Source organism: Vicugna pacos, chromosome 1 (assembly GCF_048564905.1).
Source record: "Vicugna pacos chromosome 1, VicPac4, whole genome shotgun sequence".
Lineage (NCBI taxonomy): Eukaryota > Metazoa > Chordata > Mammalia > Artiodactyla > Camelidae > Vicugna > Vicugna pacos.
The window spans coordinates 83,637,127-83,655,746 of NC_132987.1; the positions used below are offsets into that span (position 1 = coordinate 83,637,127).

An 18,620-nucleotide genomic window follows, 5' to 3' on the forward strand; every position below is an offset into this window, starting at 1 on the left:
CTATCACTATTTCACTCTAACTCCAAAAGCAACTGATTTGAATTTCCCTTACAATGCACTCAAATGTTTGGGCAACTGGAATGAGTTCTCAGAGGACTGTTGTAGCTTAAGACCCAGGACAATTAACACTACCCACTCCCTCTCAGAAGATGGTTATTAGTTAAAAGTGACTCTGCCAGTAGGCAACACAACTTAGCAATTTCAGATTCCACAAAAGGATTGATTACATTTATTAAAAACCATAAACACCTGTATGACATAAAAAAGTATTTTTTGTGTGTTAAAGTGCCATTATAAGCCCATATTAGAAAACTAGACAACCAGCCTAAGCATTTAGAGGTCGAATAGAATTAGTTGGGTTCTGTACGTCAGGACAATTTTTTTCTACTCTTTTTCTGAAATGATTTGGCCATTTCATGCCTTGGATTCCTAGTCAAGTATATGCTTTTCAGGATGTATGATTTTAAACTGACTTCAAATTCAGAGTCATGAATTTTAAATCTTTTAAGATAAAGGCAAAGGGCACAATCAACCAATATTATCAGTTGCAACTTACTATTTAACTAATCTAGAAAGCCATATACTTTTAAAAACCACGTTCTTAATTGGATCTTCATTTATCACTGGTCAAAGATCCTGAGCCACTTTTGTTCTAATCAGCCTACTTCCCTCTCTTCTTGAATCCTTGTGTGCTTATTTTGTTTTCAATCTGTAAGCATATCCTGAGCACCTATTGTAAGTAAGGCACTCCATTAGATGCTAAGAATTTAAGAAAAATAGAATTTAGACCCCACCTTCAAGGAGTTCACAGTCTCGTAGAGGGGACAAACATATATCAGGCACAGGGTAATCATTTTATAATAGATATAAGTAGACCACAGAAACCAGAAAAGACTTGGTATTTACATCTGGTCACATTCACACTATATACAAACACAGAATTGATTAGCAAGAATTTCTAAAAAAGTACATAAACATCCTCATGCATAATACAATGAAAAACAGACCATGGGATCCAAGAGCCATACATGGGTAAAGTACTGCAGGGAGATGGGGCAGGAGTGATCAGTTAGGGGAGTGGCAGAATCAAACACGGTGCAGGGATTCCTTCATTTTCCACCATTCCTTGCATATGGTTTCTCTGGAGAGAGAAGGAAGTGGCAGCAAGGGGGCGTGGGGAAGTTGTTCTCATATCTACAGAAGCACCAATTTTTCTCTCTGGTTACTGATGACAGTAAGAAGATTTAAATTTGTGTTGAAACATATCAAAGTTATCAGTTAATAAGATTAATAAGATAAATAAGGAAATTAGAAACCCACTGTTGAATTAAATCACCAAAACTTGGACATTTCTAAGAGTGAAAGATGGCAGGATTATGAATGATCTATCCTTAGACTATCAATGTATTTTCTTTTGTAGCTGGACAAAGTTGTGGAAAAGCATAAAGAATCTCACAGACGAATCCTGGAACAGCTTTTAATGGTAGAAAAATCTCATAGGCAAACCATATTAGAATTGGAGGAAGAAAAGAGAAAACATAAAGAATACATGGAGAAGAGTGATGAATTCATAGGCTTGCTAGAACAGGAATGTGAAAGGTAAGGCCACTTTGGACAAGACAATGACCCATTCTGTCAACCCTTACTAACCTCTCACTATGGGCTTGGCACTGTGTCATGGATTCAGGGATATAAGATGCATGTGACACAGTCTCTGGTCTCAAAAATCTCACAGTCCAGAGTGAGGGAGAAGATATATTTAAAAACACTGTCAATACAATGCAAGAAAAATTGGGTGTGATAGGAAGCATAAATGCTGGGCACCTAATTCTGCAAGGAAGCACCCTGTGAAAGGTTCAGAGGAGGTAACAGGGGTCTAGTCCCTATGCAGACTAGAATGGAAACTATATACAAGGGCATGAATAAGTGCCACAGCATAGAGGTAAGACCATAGTATGGGTAGTGAGGGAACTCAAGCTTTCCACATGGGTATCGCACGGGTATTAACTGTAGGATGAGAAAAGGAAAGGCTAGCCACGAGCAGTCAGATTTTATACTGTTGGCAAGAAGGAGCAAAGGACAAATTATGAGGAGAATGAGTTGATGAGGTATGCTTTCTTAAAGAACCATTAAGAAAACATGGAAGAAAGGCAGGAGGAGTTTTAAACTGGGGATGGGTATGTACTCCAGTGGCTACAGGGTTACAGAGGATGGGGTGTAAACTAATACTTATGATGTATCATCAATATGAACTAGTGACTAATGAGACTAGAGAGCAGAGTAAGGAAAACAGGAAGTTATACTCCTGGCTACTCACCAAGGTATGGAATGCAGGAATGGGGCACAGCGCACAGCTTTTTATTGTTGTAGGATTTCTGGTGAGGAAGATGGTTCAAAAGGGGAGAGGTCCTGTTTTAAGATATTTTGAGCAGAAAGTACCTGGTGTTTTTCAATGTCCAGTGGGGAGAATGATTATGTCTAAAGAGACAATCCATAGTCGGAAATACAGGTCTGGAAAAGGCTGGGCTAGTGTTGTGGATTTGCAGCGCGTGACAGCTGAAGCTATGGGTTTAGGTGTGGTGAGGGGAGAGAATTTTGAGAAGGGAACTCTAGAAAACAATGCTTGATGGTTCTTCTGGAGAAAAAGGGGTTAAGAAAGCAAGCTGAGAGAATGGTGGAGGACTGGAAGAACCAGAACAAAGCAAAGAAACCAAGCAAGGAAGGACTTTCAAGAAAGAGCGAGCAGTCAGATAACACCAAATAATACAGAAAAGGATGAACAAATGTCCCAGGATTTGGCAACAAGGAAGACACTGAGGAACTTAATGAGCCTTTCCAATAAAATAGTGAAGGCAGAGGCCAAATTGCAACGTTCTGAAGTATAAATAAGTAATGAGAACATAGAAGCTTAAAATGTGAACCAGTATTTTGAAAAGCTTGGCTACAAAAAGGGAGAAATTGGTTGGTAAACATTTTATAACCATATGGAGAGCAGGTTATTTTGCTCCACTTTGGCCCCCTGTTCTGAATCATCTTAGAAAGTATGAGCATCTATATAAAATTGGAAGGACGACGACTCCTCTCTTTTGATAATGCAAAGATAGAAAACAACCAATCTCAGCAATGTCAAATTTTTACCAGATCTCCATTTCACTTCTGTGATTCCATGTATACTTCTCTTATGAGTTACAGAGCTAATGATGCTAACAGTTACAGAAAAACAAAGAAAGAAAGAATTACTTGTGAGTTCCCTTTTCTAAAATGCAAGTAGTCTTAACTGCTATATCTGACTACTTGCAATCATATTTTAGCTAGGTAGCCAAAATTACATAATAGCTAGGCTAATGGCAAACTTTCATTTCTTTCCAGTGCATCTCATGGTAGACACCTGGTCAGAGAACCAATGGCCCTCACATCCAGTTTCTTTTTCCACATTCATCAAGGGTTTGACTACACAGACAGGGAGTTTTGTTGCCTTGCCCCTCATGAACTTGTATCTTCAGGCGCAGATTAAAGGAACACAAGAAGTCTAGCATCAAGGGACGATTTGACTCAGGCATTACAGTGTAAGATTAGTTATTCAATGACACAATGCATATTAAATATTATTTTGAACCCCTGTGGTTTGGCACCCATGGCCTCATTTGGCCTTCACACTTAATTTGGCACTAACTTGTTGAACACAGATACTTCCTTTCATCTCTCATTATTAAGAACATTTATTGACCATGGTCAGAGTGCTGCCTGCCATAGAACAAAGAGGTATTGGCTGTCCCTGCCCAGAGGGCTTAATCACATTAAGGGAGAAGGTAAGAAGATACAGATTTAGGGTGGAAATGTGGAGGTCTGTTGGTGGTATAGTTCTAATATTCACGGTTGTATCTCTACTATCTTCTGGAGGAAGGCTGAGGAGGGCCATCCAGAAGTAACACTATAAAGCTGGGAGGCAGATGGGAAGAGAGAGCAAAGAGGAACAACACTGAGAAATGGGAACAAAAGAGCAGTGGGAATAAAGATCGTGGGCTAGAGGGAAAGGAAAATAGGGGAATGAATGTAAATTGTACACCATGAAATCAGTGTATTAAGGATGGTATTTCTACAGGTATCAAAGGAGTTTAAGAGGGAGAATTTAAAAGATCATGTTTTTTTAGTCATGTAGGACACAAAATTTTTTTGTCTTGAAGAATAATGAAGAATAACAAACCATTACCAAAAAATAGGGAAAAAAATGACTGGAGTGACTCTCATTCCGTTTAGCCATTCCAGAACATATGCAAATATTTACCTATTTCTGTTTGCCCAGGAAAAGCTTCCAGATGGAATTCTTTGGGTGTTAGAATGGTAAACCTGTTCTCTACTCACATGACACACAGGTAATTCTTCCCTTGTTCTCCCTTTTTATCACCATTCCCATAGCCTAGCATTGTTGGCGCACTAGCCCTTCTTGCCTTTAACAGGGAGATTGTGGGCCTCCTGAGGCATAGCTGGCTTTCACTGACTTTAAGGCCATGTGCATAAAGGTATTAAATGAGTACCACCTAACAAAGCAGGAAGTGGAGGAAACTCTAATAATTTCAGGTAAATATATACAAAGGAGGTGCTTACACAAGAGAGTAAAATACCATTCACATGTCTCATTCTTTGACCACAAATGAAAGAATACACACCACCACTGGGTCCTTCTAACTTGAATGAGAACACTTCCCCTTAAGCACACAGCCACCCCTCACAAAAACACAACTAATTTGTTCTAAGGAGTCAAAGAATAACGTTTACTTCCTTCATCAAACAAAGTGATGTAAGTCACTCCCAAATCAGTGACCCTCAGTACAGAGAAACAAAGAAAGATATCATAACCCCCAGAAAAATGATTTGAGTGAATACAGCTATAAGGAACTATCTGATTGAAACTCTGAAAACATACTGTGGAAGTTTAGTACTTGTATTATAAGTGTTAGATAATATCTACTTGGAAATAAAATAAAAATTAAGAAATACATGATTGAGATAGTTCATGAGACCTTAGAGGGTCTAATAACGAATTTCAAACTAGGGCTCAAATTCTGTGTTTTCTTTGGAGAATTCGTTTTATCTGGAAAACCCTAAAGGAGACTGATGTCACATATTGAGTTTAGGCCAAAATGTTTGCCAAGTGATGTCTTTGCTGTAATCAGTAAACAATTGGCTTTCCCAGTGAGGGAGGGTGGGGGCAGGGAATAGCTCAGGAAACTCTGTTCCCAAGTGTGTTAATGCAAAGTTTCCTTCCCTGTAATCTGTGCAGTTTGGTCTGTCCATAAAATAATATATCCACATTTCATGACAACTTTCTGTTCACTGACCAGCTCCAATGTGTGGATATGTGTGTCTCTGATGACCTGAATTATGTATTTGGCTGAATTACAAGGGGAGTCTATGTGAAAGGTTTTATACAAAAGCAATGCCAGTAATTTTTGGCCTTTCTGGATGGCTTCACAGGAAAGCCAAAACAAAAATCACTTTTAGTCTGTGCAATTTTGCAAAATTTTCCCATAAGTGAAATGCCAATTTTGTCTGTACTTTCAAAAAAGCTTGAATAATTTTTTTTCCTTTTTCAGTTTCAATGGGGGAAAAGGCTGGGAAGAAAAAAAAAAGAGTTTCCTTTTCTTGAAACCATGCATTCTTTTTTAGAATACTAAAACAAACCATGTATACTAATCATATATATTACTACATTTCTGGCTTTGAAACAGCCACTGAAGTGGGAAACAAATATTGTTATGGCAACTGTATTAAAATGTGGCTTCAACTATGGATTTTTTTTAAAGCCTTAAATTACTTTTCATAACATCTTGGCCAAGTAGGTTAGCAATGATATTCTGATTTTATAAAGCAGGAGTTCAAATGGTAGTTTCTCAAAAGCCACATAGTGAGGAAGGAGTCACAGGTAGAATTAATTTCTTGATGTGTGACTAAACAGAACAGAGACTTGGGGGGCAGAGGGGTCTGTGGAGGAGACTGAGCAGGGACCCATCTTCAAGAGTCCTTGGGCTTTAAAGGACCCTTAGGACCCTGAGCACACTTTGAGCTAAGTCCTTAGTAAAAAACAAAGTGTTTCCACCTTTCCCTTTGGCTGAAGCAACTTTAAAAAGAAAGATTTCCGTCATCAACCCTTTTCTATTATGACAGTCCTGTTCTCTAGATTGGCATCAGAAAAGGTGACTGAAACACTGAGCTATAGTTGACCCTCCTGTTAACTGAGCAAACTGAATTATTTTCAAAGGCTTCTCTCAAAAAGCATCAAATCTTTCTAGAGGTTTTGGATACTCCCTTGAAATATATATAAATGAATGAGTGTATTAATCTATCTAATTTTTTAGTTAGTTTAACCAACTAGTTAGTTATTTAGTGCTGCTTGCCAGTCATTCATTCACTCAAGAAAATAAAAGAAAATAAAAACCCGCAACTAATTAAATGCCTGCTACATGACAGGTCCTGTGCTGGATACTAGGTATAGAGGAGGTAGATGGGGTGTGGTCTTCAGCTACATAAAACCTCAGCTCATTTGTGTGTGTGTAAAACAGAGACACCACTGATACTGATGCTTTTAGGGCACTATGAGATAATGATGGGCAGGGAAAAAAGGTCCAGTTTGGTACAAAAACATAATAACCTGAAATATTCATGAAAATAAAACATTCAGGAGAGATCAATAAACACATGAAACTAAAGGACTTTACTAGAGAATTCAATATCTTGCAGCTATTGCCATTAGGACTTTCAGTGTCTTTGGTCTTAAATCTCAGCTTTTAAGAATATCCCACGAAGCATGACACAGTGGGCATGATGTTTTAAAAAGTAAATAAACTAAGACTACTTTTTAAAACTCATATTTGGAAAGCCAGCAGTTTTAAATTTCATGCACACTAAACTATTGTTGTAGAATACATTGTACTCAAATGCGATCATTTCCTTTCAGTTTTCTGGCAAGGAGTTATATGTATTACATATTCTCGAGACTATGTCTTGCAAGTAGTGAAATGGATGCCAGATCTCCATTTGACCTTTGTCAGGGATATCCAGTTCTTTGTCAGAACAAAATGGAGACCCACCACAAACATATATTTCGATATTATAATTTTATAGAGAATCACAGTGTGATCAGTCAAGTGTTCACATACCTCAGATCTAATACAGGATCTGGGTAGGGATGCAGAGAGATTAATTACTTCATGAGGATACCAAAAAAACCCCATTTAAGACTGTACACCATGACTTAACTTTCAACAGATGTCACAAAACCATACCCTTGTAACTGCACAATTCAGCGGTTTCCATACAACGCCATTTAATTATAGATGTCAAAATTCGGATACAGTGATGTCGCTATTTTGATTGCTTTTCCTTCCGAGAAAGCTGAGCTAAATTTTACAAAAAGTTTTGGGTGTGTATTTGGATGTATAATAATTACTGAATTTATTCCTCACAAAAGAATACTACAAATGTTAAAAAGCAGTCTAAAAGGAAACCTAACAAGCATAGTGAAGGATCAGCCGGGAACAAGGAGACAGGGGACTCTGGTCTACAGCTAGTTTGCAACTCTAGGCCAATTCCATTTCTCCGATCTTTAAACAACTGGGATAGACTATATTATTTGTATGTTTCTTTCAGATCTAAAAATCTGTGATTATGTGATTCTTATGAATAAGTAACTTCTACTTCAAGCCTATGATTCCAATCCACACTATCAAAAAGAGGTCAGTGAGAATAACAGCACCTCAACCACCAACTTCAAGTTCAAGTCTGTATTTCCATTCTTAAAGGATATCTAGATTTAGGTATACTCTACTGCTTCTTGAATGTCACATATTGCAAACTGAACTTAATGTCATCTTTGCATGTCCAGGTCAATTTACATCCTTTCTATTCCTGATTCTGCCAATGATTTAATCTATCAGATAGTTATTAAAAAATGACAGATCTTTGAATCCCCATTTTAAACTAGAGAAGTCCTGGCAATCTAGACCGATCTTCTAATTTTTGAATCGAGAAAAGCAAAGCTCATCAAATTTCAGCTAAGAAATCCCAGAATCTTGCTGCTAAACTGAAGTAGAGACAGATCAGAAGAAGCTAGCTCTCCTGATAACATGTTTGGTGCTATTCTCCCTAGAATCATTACTAACCGCTCACACCTCATGCTTGGTATTGTGGGATGTCCAAAGAAATTTAAGACATAATTACAATACAACGGAAAATACAAGACCCTTATAAAATAATCTATAAATGAAATGCAGAGAGGACTCAGGTGCTCATTCTGTGGTACTGACACTACTATTGCAACATTATGAAAGGTCAGGCAAAAAGAACATTAAGGACTGTAATCATTCAACAGCCAGCATAGCAGTAGGAGAATGAAGGACATACAGTTAGCACTGGATAAATAAACCTAACTGGCTCATAGCTACTAGCTTAACAGCCCTATAAAACAGGATGCCAAAGACCATTGAATGTGGAAAGGCAACCTCAAACTTTTGTTCCATCTGACTATAAAATATAAAAAGGAAGAAGAGTCATTAAACCATATCAAAATGGAAAATTTTGCCTCATAAATGAAAATCAAGGTGGAACATTAGAATTAAGCTGTATCCTGAATTTGTAGCTTGCAGGTAAACTTTCCTGGCAAGTATATTATTCCCTCATTAGAAGAAGCAGCCAAACAGCTTTAGCCAGCCATGAGAATGAGAGATGCCTGGCACAAGTGATGAGTAAATATCACTGCACAGAAAGCCCTTCATTGGAAGGGTACAGGGTATCAAAGTTAAAAAGCATAGACTCTGGAGTTAGAACAAGTGTTTGAACCATGGTCCCACCTTTTCATCTGGTCCCACTAGCTATATGACCTCGAATAAAGTACTTAATTTCTATAAGCCTCAGTTTCACCATCTGTTAAAAAAATGATATGGATCTCATAGGTTCTCGCAATTACTAAATTATATAAAGCATAGAAAGTGCTAAGCATGGTATCTGACACTCAGTAAGCATTAGCATCTTTCTTCAAAGTAGTTCATTTGCATACTCTGTGCCACACCACTGGGCATTTTATGAATTGCTAAGAAGGCATTTAATTGGACCCTATGCTGGGTGCTAAGGATGTGATGATGAATGAGAGCTTTCAAGGGGCATACCCTTCAGTGTGGGGAACATAGACTCAAAAACAAGTGCAATGTTGTGTTACGGGTGTGATGACAACTGAGAATACAGACGACGCACAAATGAAGGACTGTTGTATACTCCTGGTTGTTTCTTTCAGAGTAGGGGTTTTGCTGAATGTCCTAATGATCTAACACTGTAACACCAAGCTAGACACTAGAGTAACTAATACTCAATAACTTTTTTTCCTAAACCATGGAGACCTATTTCCCCCTTTCAGAAATCATTCTTTTTAGATAAACAAAAATGAAAACGCAATGATACTATGAAGAGCACAGCATACCACATACTCAAAATTGAGACTCACCCATAATGATGGTTTTTAAGTGCACCAAAAGACTCCACTGCTCCTTGGGCCTGCCACTGCCACAAGATCCCCAAACTAATCATATCTTCTTGCCTAAATTGATTGTAAAAAAAAAATCAAATATTCCCATAATAAGGTAAGTGGATTTACTTTTATTATTTTTGTTGTTGTTCACAATTCCTTTTGAGGGCCAAGAGCATGGAGAAGCATAATAAATATTTGTTGAATAAATGACTGAAATGTAGGAAAATGTTACATCTTAATTTATTATTTTCCCATCAATATCTTCTCATAAATTAGCTTCAGATTAGTTCTCTTTACTTAGCTCAGTTTTGGAGAATAGAATATAAAACGAGTCAATTTTGATAGGGGAAGCTGAATAAGCTTGAGAGTTTTGGGACCATCCTAAAGAGAACAAATATAAAAGAGGACGGGACCTTTATCAAGGCACTAAAGGAGAGAATGACCCCAAAATGGGATTTTAAAGTTAAAAAAAAAATCAGAAACATTAATTACAAAAAAAGCTAAAAACAACTCTCTCAATTCATACTTCACACAGTTTTTATATCCTATTTTTTCACTAACAAAAAACATCATGAACATTTTCCTAAATCACCAACTACTCCTCTACACCATAATTTTTAAGTCCGTGAATACTACTGTATCATATAGATGTAATTTATTTAACAGATTCCCTATTGTGGGTGTTTAGATTCCTGCCACTTTTTCTCATTCATAAAGAACACCATGATGAATACTTCAGTCACCTTTTACACCTTCCTGATTGTTGCCTTAGAATAAATTCTTAGATGTGAAATTGCTGGGTCAAAAGTTATAAAACTTTTAAGGATTTTGAAAACTGTAGCTAAATTATGTTCTATAAATAGACTATACTACCATTAGCAACGAAGGAGAGTACCCATTTCTTTCCTTATAACTTTGCCCAGGACTAATCTTGAATGTGACCTTATTTAAAGCATGTTATGATGTTAAAAAATATGTAAAATGAATGTTAGTAACATGAATCAGATTTTCCCATTGCCTTGGACTTTAATTTTAGAGATGTGTTACTTCTAAAAAACAAAACAACTCTAGCATATCATCAAAAAGATACTTAAACATAGTATTTTCTTGAAAGTATATTTTTCCATTGTTAATATAATTTCAGTATATTTCCTTTTCCCCATCAAATTCAGGTTTTGATGGCCTACCATCACTGGTCTTTCAAAACACTGCTTCTGTTACTCTTTCTCTAAAAAGTCTAAAACCTCCCTGCTCTGTACAATCCCATACAAGCTGTAGAGTCCAAATTCAGGATCCTGGCTCGCTTTTCCCACCACATGACGAATTCGGAAATTGTTCATAATGCTTATAGTACTGGCCTTACATAGTCCTGGTAAGTTTGAATTGTTTAACACTGAGAAAACCAGAGTTCACTTTGTCACATTCCCCCTTCAATAACTTCATTGTTTAGATGTACATGAGATTTCCACACCAATTTCTCCTATTTAAATTAGTTTCTACTTGCCAACTCTCATTTCCTCACATATCCTCCCTATTAATCATGCACACTACATTTGTGCCCATAGCATTTTCCCATGTATTTCCCAATGACAGCATGAAATATTTGAGATGCCTGCTAAACAGGTAGTTTACATCTTCAGAAGATGTTGAAACATATTTGCAGGATTTATGAGGCTGAGTATGTGTTCTCTTCAAAATAAGTACTTTCAAACTCATAGTTGTCACTTTACATCATGCATTTTTTGTTCAGAGTAAATATGACATTCAAAGCATTTCATGCCATAACAAACAATGGAATAGATATATGTAAAGGAAAGATGTGGAAAAAACAGAATCACATGTGACTGTCACAACACTGTTTAGTAAACATTTCCTTCAAAGGTATTAGAGAAGTTTTAAAATCCAATATTTACCAGTAGTACCAATAGTGAGGACCAAATATAACTGGCAATTAAGAACATATTTGGGGCACATATTTCATTTGCTTTATGTCAAATTACTTCCCACTCTAAACAGATTTGTTGATTAATCAAAACTCTAGCTAATAATCTACTCAAAAACACTCCAGCTATTCTATAGCCATACATTCAAACATAATAGCATTAAGGCATTAGGACAGCATTTAGATTAAATGAATGGTTTTTTTTACATATTTATTTGTAGAGACGTAGGGGGAAAACTTTCGCAGCTTCTTCACGCAGAAGAATTCAATGGCTTATTCTCACCATTCCTTTGAAGGCTAAGATTTTTATCAATAAACAAAGTAAGAGACACAAAATAACAAAAATGTTGGAAGGGGAAAAAAATCACTCCTCAATTTTCACCTGTGCTGAAATCTAAGTGAGGCATGCCCCAATAATAACAAAGCAAAGCAGAGCAGATCAGTTAAAACTTTATCTTGAAGAACCTCTGGATAGCAGGAACTTAAGGCTCCTCTAGACTGGAAGTGTTTCATCTTGAAATATGCCTTCCTGTCTCCTCTGAATAGGCCTCTATTTTTTTCACATTGATTTTATTGTGTTAGGGAAATATGTGAGGCAGTCACTCAGTCCCCACTTCCAGTTCCAGAATGAAACGTCAGGAATCCAAAGAGGTTTGTGGCTTCAAAATGAACTTTTCTTGTACCATGGCTGAGTGCTCACAAACCACCAAATCATGCAAAGAAAGCTGTTAGTTTCTCTGGATTTCAGATATACCATACAAAGGTGGGGATTGGGGGGAGAGAAAAAAAGTACAAATGTACAATTAGAAAATTCAGATGAACACACATTCCAAAATGTTTCAGAAACAACGTTCGAATTCTGCTTTCATTAAATGATAGCCAATTCAAACTAGCTCACAGATGCTGTATTCATTAACAATTATTTTCATTTGAAATATACCTGAAACATAAAAGGGTATGGTGGATGAGGGGGTCGCAACCTCCAATACCTTTAGGGGCCAGCAGGGCAGGGTAAATGAAAGGAACAGGCTGGATGTATAGAACAGGGAATGGTGGAGACCTTAAAAACTTGCAAAGCTCAAGCCCACCTAGTCAGCTTTCTAAATAATTACTTAGATACCAGCAATAAATAAGAAATAGGCCCTATGACACAATTGATCCAGATATGAAAAAGCCAGACTTCAGAAGTCCAGCTCTGGAGAACAGGATATGTATGGTAAGGAAAGAAGACCAATGTTCTCTGGAACCTTATAACAGAAGATGTGTACCGAATCAGAAGGATAAGCACTGGGCACCAATACTAGGAAACACAGTGAAGTGAGGTGGAGAAGCCTGTTTATTATGGCTTTTTGTCTGCCTTCTCTTTCCCACTGTGTGTAAGCTCCTTGAGAGCAGAGACATCTTGTTTTGTTTATCTGTATCCCTAGCCCCTTGAAGAGAGCACCCAATGGATATCTATAGAATAAATAAATGTATTACTCTCTCCAAACACAGTCACTAACATTAGCACTATAACTGGTAGTAACAGATATAGGGACTCTCCACAAAAGTCCCCGCTCTTTGATGGCAAGAACAGAAACATGTTATTCTTTGTGCTTCGAAACGTTTTTATACTGGCCTATAGATATAAACTTCTACCTTTTCTACACTGTTGAATTAATATAAAGATGTTAAATTTCTTCAAGTTCAATACACGCACATAAAACAAAAAACAATAAAATGACAACACAGGTATACAGGCAAAATAAATATTATGAGAATTCTGCACAACAAACAACCCGGTTTCATTAACAAATAATGTGCAGGGGGGAAATACAGAGGGAAATTTGTAAGTTAAAAGAAATGTAGACATTTCTATAAAGTGCAAAGCATGATCTTACTTGAATCTTGATTTGAAGACATTATAAGAGAGAGAAAGAGAGACAACAGATAATAATGATTATCAGGGAAATTTGAACACTGGGAAGAGTTTCACCATATGGAAGAGTTATTCCTAATATTTAGGCATGCTAATGGTACTGTGATGTGTATTTAAAAAGAAACCTTATCTTTTACACATATTCTGAAAAAATTCCAAAATGAAACAATAGGATGCTTAGAATTTGCTTCAAAATAATCTGGACTGGGGAAAATAGTATGGAAAGGAAAAATAATTTTCCCTGTATCATTCTGAGTTCTTGGCTGAGGCTCCTTGTAATAAAAGACAGGTTAAGAAGAGAAAACCTAACAGAAGTTAATCAACATGTACACCTCATGTATACATGGGAGACACCCAGAGAAAGTGAGTAACTCTATGACATGACATAAACCAGGACCTTAAATACCGTCTTCAGCTAAAGACAAAAGAGAGAAAGGCGGTAGGGAGTGAGGAAGGGGATAGCCAGTTATAGGAAGTTACCAGAAAAAGCAAGGGTAAAGTTGATATGCAGATTTAAGTTGGTGCCTTCTCGGCTGGTAAGATTCTCTTATGATTTAGTCATCCTTCTGGTGCTGAGAGAGAGAGAGACACACCTTTACAAATAGAGTTTCCTTCATAAATGTAAATTTCCCTTTCAAAAATTTCTTGTTTTCAGAACTCTTCTGCACCAGCTTTTAATCAAAATAATCAGCTGAAAATAACCCTTATGCTAAAGAGACATATTTTGGGGTGGTATATTCTGCTACTCTTCAGTAGGGTGGTACAGAAAATACAAGACTGGCTGAGAGTTGATAATTATTGAAGCTGCATAAGGGACACATAGGGTTCACTATACTATGATCTCTACTTTTACATAAGTGTTTAAAATAAATAAAAAACAATTAAGTGAACAAATAATAACACATGAAAATAGTTAGAAAATTTAAATGAAAAGTATAAAATGAAAATTAATGCCTTCCTCTCACTTCACCTCACTTCCTGCTCTCCCAAGGTAACCCATAGTTAATAATTTTCTGTGTGTATTTCTAAAAAAGTACTGTACGTATATACCAGCAATTCATAAAGGAAATCATACTGTACTCTTCCTATCTTAAAAAAAAAAAAGGTAGCTGCATATTATCTCATTTTATGGATGCAATTCATTTGGCCAGGCCCCATGTATGAGCTTTAGATCCTATTCTCTTTTTCTTCTCTTTCTTTTCTTTTGCTATTAAATATTGTTCAGCAAATTGACTCTCAATAACTTCAGATGCATCTTAATTCCGACTTTCTTTCAGACACAGATTACTCATTACATCACAACTTTTGTGTTTTTTTGTTTTTCTGTACAATAAGGAACTAAAACCCACAAGAAAAGAATCCTTTATGTAGGACCCTAAAGACAACAAAGAAGACTAGTGGGGATGGGGGAAAGGGAATAGCACTGAGATAACACTTCTAGAGTCAGATCCACAGCCCCACCTATATACTTGTTAGTACCTTCCCCAGAGGTCTTCAGATCTCCTAGCAGGACAGGGCTGTAAAGTCAACAGAAGCAGGGATTTGATCCAAGAGCAGCAGCTCCTGCAGTTCAAATGAAATGTCTGCTGTAGTCACCTGATGAAGATAACAAAGTGACCCCAGAAGAATCAAAGGTAACAGAATTCCAAAAGCAAAGCCCACATACACTTTCTTTATGCTCTCCCAAATATAAGGGAAGCTGTTTTTTGGACAGGGCACTGCCATTGCAGGAAACACGACATGGTTCATGAACTTCAAAATGTCCCAAGAAATTTTCTGGGGAATTAGAAATAAAGCAAAATAAAAGGTAAAACTATTATGAACCTGTGAGTCATTAACATCTATGGTCATCTTCTTCTTTCAGAGAAAATGATAGAATTTTTTTCTTTTCTAAATTACTGTAAGTTTTACAATAAGACTATAAATCTCAACAGATAATAGTTTTAACATATGCTAATGTAGCTTGTAGGTGAAATAAAGTTTCTCTTCAAAACACAAAATAAAGATAGACGATAAAGTAGCACATCGATCCATCATAAAAACTGAGATCTAGGCACAGATAAAATAGCTAACATACCATCCTACAAAATAAAATAAAACCAATGCTTTGCCTTTTAGAAAAGATGTACAATCTCAGAATATTTTATTTTGAAAGTTAAACTAATACAATGATAATAGTAGTAATAATTAAATCCTAAGGAATTCACTAAAAAACCTTCTAGAATTAATAACTCAGCAAGATTGCAGGATATAAAATAATCAATGTATAAAAACATCAACTCTATCTCTATACAGTAGCAATGAGCAAACCAAAAATTAAATCAAGAAAATAATTCCATTTACAATAGCATCAAAAAGAAATAAAACATTTGGGAATAAATTAAAAGCAACAAAAAGTGTAAGATTAATATTCTGAAAACTATGAAACATTGTTGACAGAAATTAAAGAAGACCTAAATAAATGGCAAGACATCTCATGCTCATGAATCAAAAGACTTAATATTGTTAAGCTGGAGATACCCCCAAATTGATCTAGAGATCCAACACAATCCTTATTAAAATCCCAGATGACTTCTTTGCAGAAGTTGATATGCTGATTGTAATTCATACGGAAATTTATGTGGCCCAGAACAGTCAAAACAGTCTTGAAAAAGTAGGACAAAAATGGATGTTTGATACTTCCCCGTTTCAAAATTTGCTACAAAGCTACAATAATCAAGACAGTGTGGTACTGGCAAAAGGATACAATACAGAAATAGATCAACAGAATAGAATTAAGAGTCCAGAAATAAACTGTCATGTTGCTGGTCCACTGATTTTCAACAACTGCGCCAAGACAATTCAATGTGGGAAAGAACAGTCTTTTCAACAAGTAGTGCTTGGACAACAGGATATTCACAAGCAAAAGAATAACGCTGGATCCTATACCTCACACTACATACAATATTTAACTCAAAATGGATCAAAGACCTAAATATAAGACGTAAAATGATAAAACTCTTAGAAGAAAACATCGGCATAAATCTTCGTGACATTGATTAGATATGACACCAAAAGCACAAGTAACAAAAACAAGCAAATAAACTAGACAAACAATATCAAAATTAAAAATGTTTGATTTTCAAAGGACATCATCAAGAAAGTAAAAAGTCATCCCACAGAATGAATGAAAATATCTGCAAATCCTATATCTGATAAGGGGCTTGTAACCAGAATAAAAGTCTCTTAAAAATCAACAATAAAAAAGACAAGTCAAATTAAAAAATTGGCAAAGGCTTTATATAACAGTTCTCCAGAGAACATATACAAATGGACAATAAGCTCATGTAAAGATGCTCAGTATTATTAGCCATCAGGAGAATATAAATCAAAACTACAAGATATTACTGCACACCCACTAGGATGACTATAATAAAAAAGACAGATCATACATAAGTAGTGTTGGTGAGGATGCAGGGAAATTGGAACCCTCATACACTGCTGATGGAATGTAAAATGATGCAGCTACTCTGGAAAGTAGTCTGTCAGTTCTTCAAACAATTAACCATAAAGTTACCACATGACACTCCCAGCAACTCCACTCCTAGGTATACATCCAAAAGAAAGGAAGACGTACATCCACACAAAAACTTACACATGAATGTTCATAGCAGCATTATTCAAAATAACCAAAGCAGAAACAACTCAAATGCCTATCAAGTGATGAATGGATAAACAAAGTTGTGGTATAACCATGCAATGGACTACTTACTATCTGGCAATAAAAGAAACCCTGTGTCCATTAGCAGTCACTCTCCATTTCCCCTCCCCTCAAAAAAAAAATCTACTAATCTGCTTTCTGTCTCTGGATTTGCCTATTCTAGACACTTCATATAAATGAAATCATACAATATATAGCCTTCTGTATCTGGCTTCTTTCATTGAGCATAATGTTTTCAAGGTTCATCTATGTTGTAGCATGTATCAGCACTTCATTCCTTTTTATGGCTCAACAAAACTGAAAGGTCCATATGGATATAACTTGATTGATCTAAGTGATCAATATGATAGATATAAAACTATTAATGATAATGGATATTTCTCATGAGATATGGGTTAGCTGCTTTCTTAAAACTGTACAAAGAAGGGCTTTTAATGCCAGATCATACTCAGGGACCAAAAGATAGAGACCTGGAAATAGACTAATTGGGATATCCCAAAGGGAAATGACCCAAGGCAAATAATTATTTGCTGAGAGGAAAAAAAAGAGAAGCATTTTTGTTCTATATGGGGGGAAGAAAAGAGAAAATTAGGATATCTATCATCTATTCACTCACTCATGTGACATTCATTTAACCTAACACTATGGATGGAACTAGGAACTAGGAACAAAACAAAGAATATGTGGATCCTGTCTTTCAGGTCCTAGTAGAAAACATAAGTAGGATGAGGTTATTAGTTGTGGGCTGCAATGAAGGCACGTACAGAGCGCTCAGGGATCCCATATGAGGGATGGATTAGTTCTGCATGGAGGGTATGGGAAGGCATCCCAGCAGGGAGCAATTATCTTAAAGGCTGAGTAGACTCTTACTAGGCAGAGAAGAGAGGAAAGGGTAATCCAAGAAGAAAACTATACCCACAGGTATAAAAGAATAAAGAAGACAAGTCTGTGGAATTAAATCTCTGTTGAGTATGAGTAGGTTAGGGCCAGGGCGTACAGATCCTGTGTGCTGTTACCCCAGGATTCCCCTTTATCCTGAACCCAAGAGAAATCTGTCATGCAGAAAAATCTCAACTTGCCATGGGTGATTTGTCAGAGAACCTATAGAATACACAAAGCACTGTGTTAAATGTGTTCAGAGTCAAAATGGAAAGAACATAACAATAATATTAACACCACCACCCAGAAAACTACTGTTATAAGTAACACGCCAAAGAGGGCAAGGCTCTTCAGTAATGTTACCCATTGCTGTACAACTTCCTGATAAAGACTTAACCTCTGCAGTAAAGTGGAATTGGAGAAGTACATGCTCATTTAGCTTAAGTAAATGGGAAAATCAATCTCATTCCATCCTAAATCCCAGGAAGGGACAAGCGGGTGTATAATATGCTGCCTAATCCCTTTTGCTTGGCCTAAAATTGGCTAATTACAGCAACATGTGATAAATAGCACTGGGATATAACTAACTAAGAAGAGAGAAAGGAACAGGAGCATCTATTTATTTTGACTGTACCCTGAGCTAACAAGAGAATATTCCAACCTC

At 36.4% G+C, this 18,620-nt stretch overlaps 2 protein-coding genes across 6 annotated transcripts in view; one reads left to right on the forward strand and one right to left on the reverse strand.

The window, feature by feature from the left end:
- CMSS1 (cms1 ribosomal small subunit homolog) overlaps positions 1-18,620 on the reverse strand; it is a 333,735-nt gene that overhangs the window by 229,932 nt on the left and 85,183 nt on the right. The window contains exon 2 of one of the 5 annotated variants that reach the window (XM_031672267.2): positions 9,494-9,586. The exons of the other annotated variants lie outside the window; for them this stretch is intronic. Within the exon in view, the coding sequence (XP_031528127.1) occupies positions 9,494-9,497 (4 nt within the window). The 5' untranslated portion in view covers positions 9,498-9,586. The remainder of the gene's footprint in view (positions 1-9,493; positions 9,587-18,620) is intronic. 5 annotated transcript variants of the gene reach the window in all.
- The window catches only part of LOC102533676 (filamin A-interacting protein 1-like), a 274,618-nt gene that overhangs the window by 171,296 nt on the left and 84,702 nt on the right, over positions 1-18,620 (forward strand). The window contains exon 4 of the mRNA XM_072966332.1: positions 1,421-1,599. Coding sequence (XP_072822433.1) covers positions 1,421-1,599 — 179 coding nt within the window. The remainder of the gene's footprint in view (positions 1-1,420; positions 1,600-18,620) is intronic.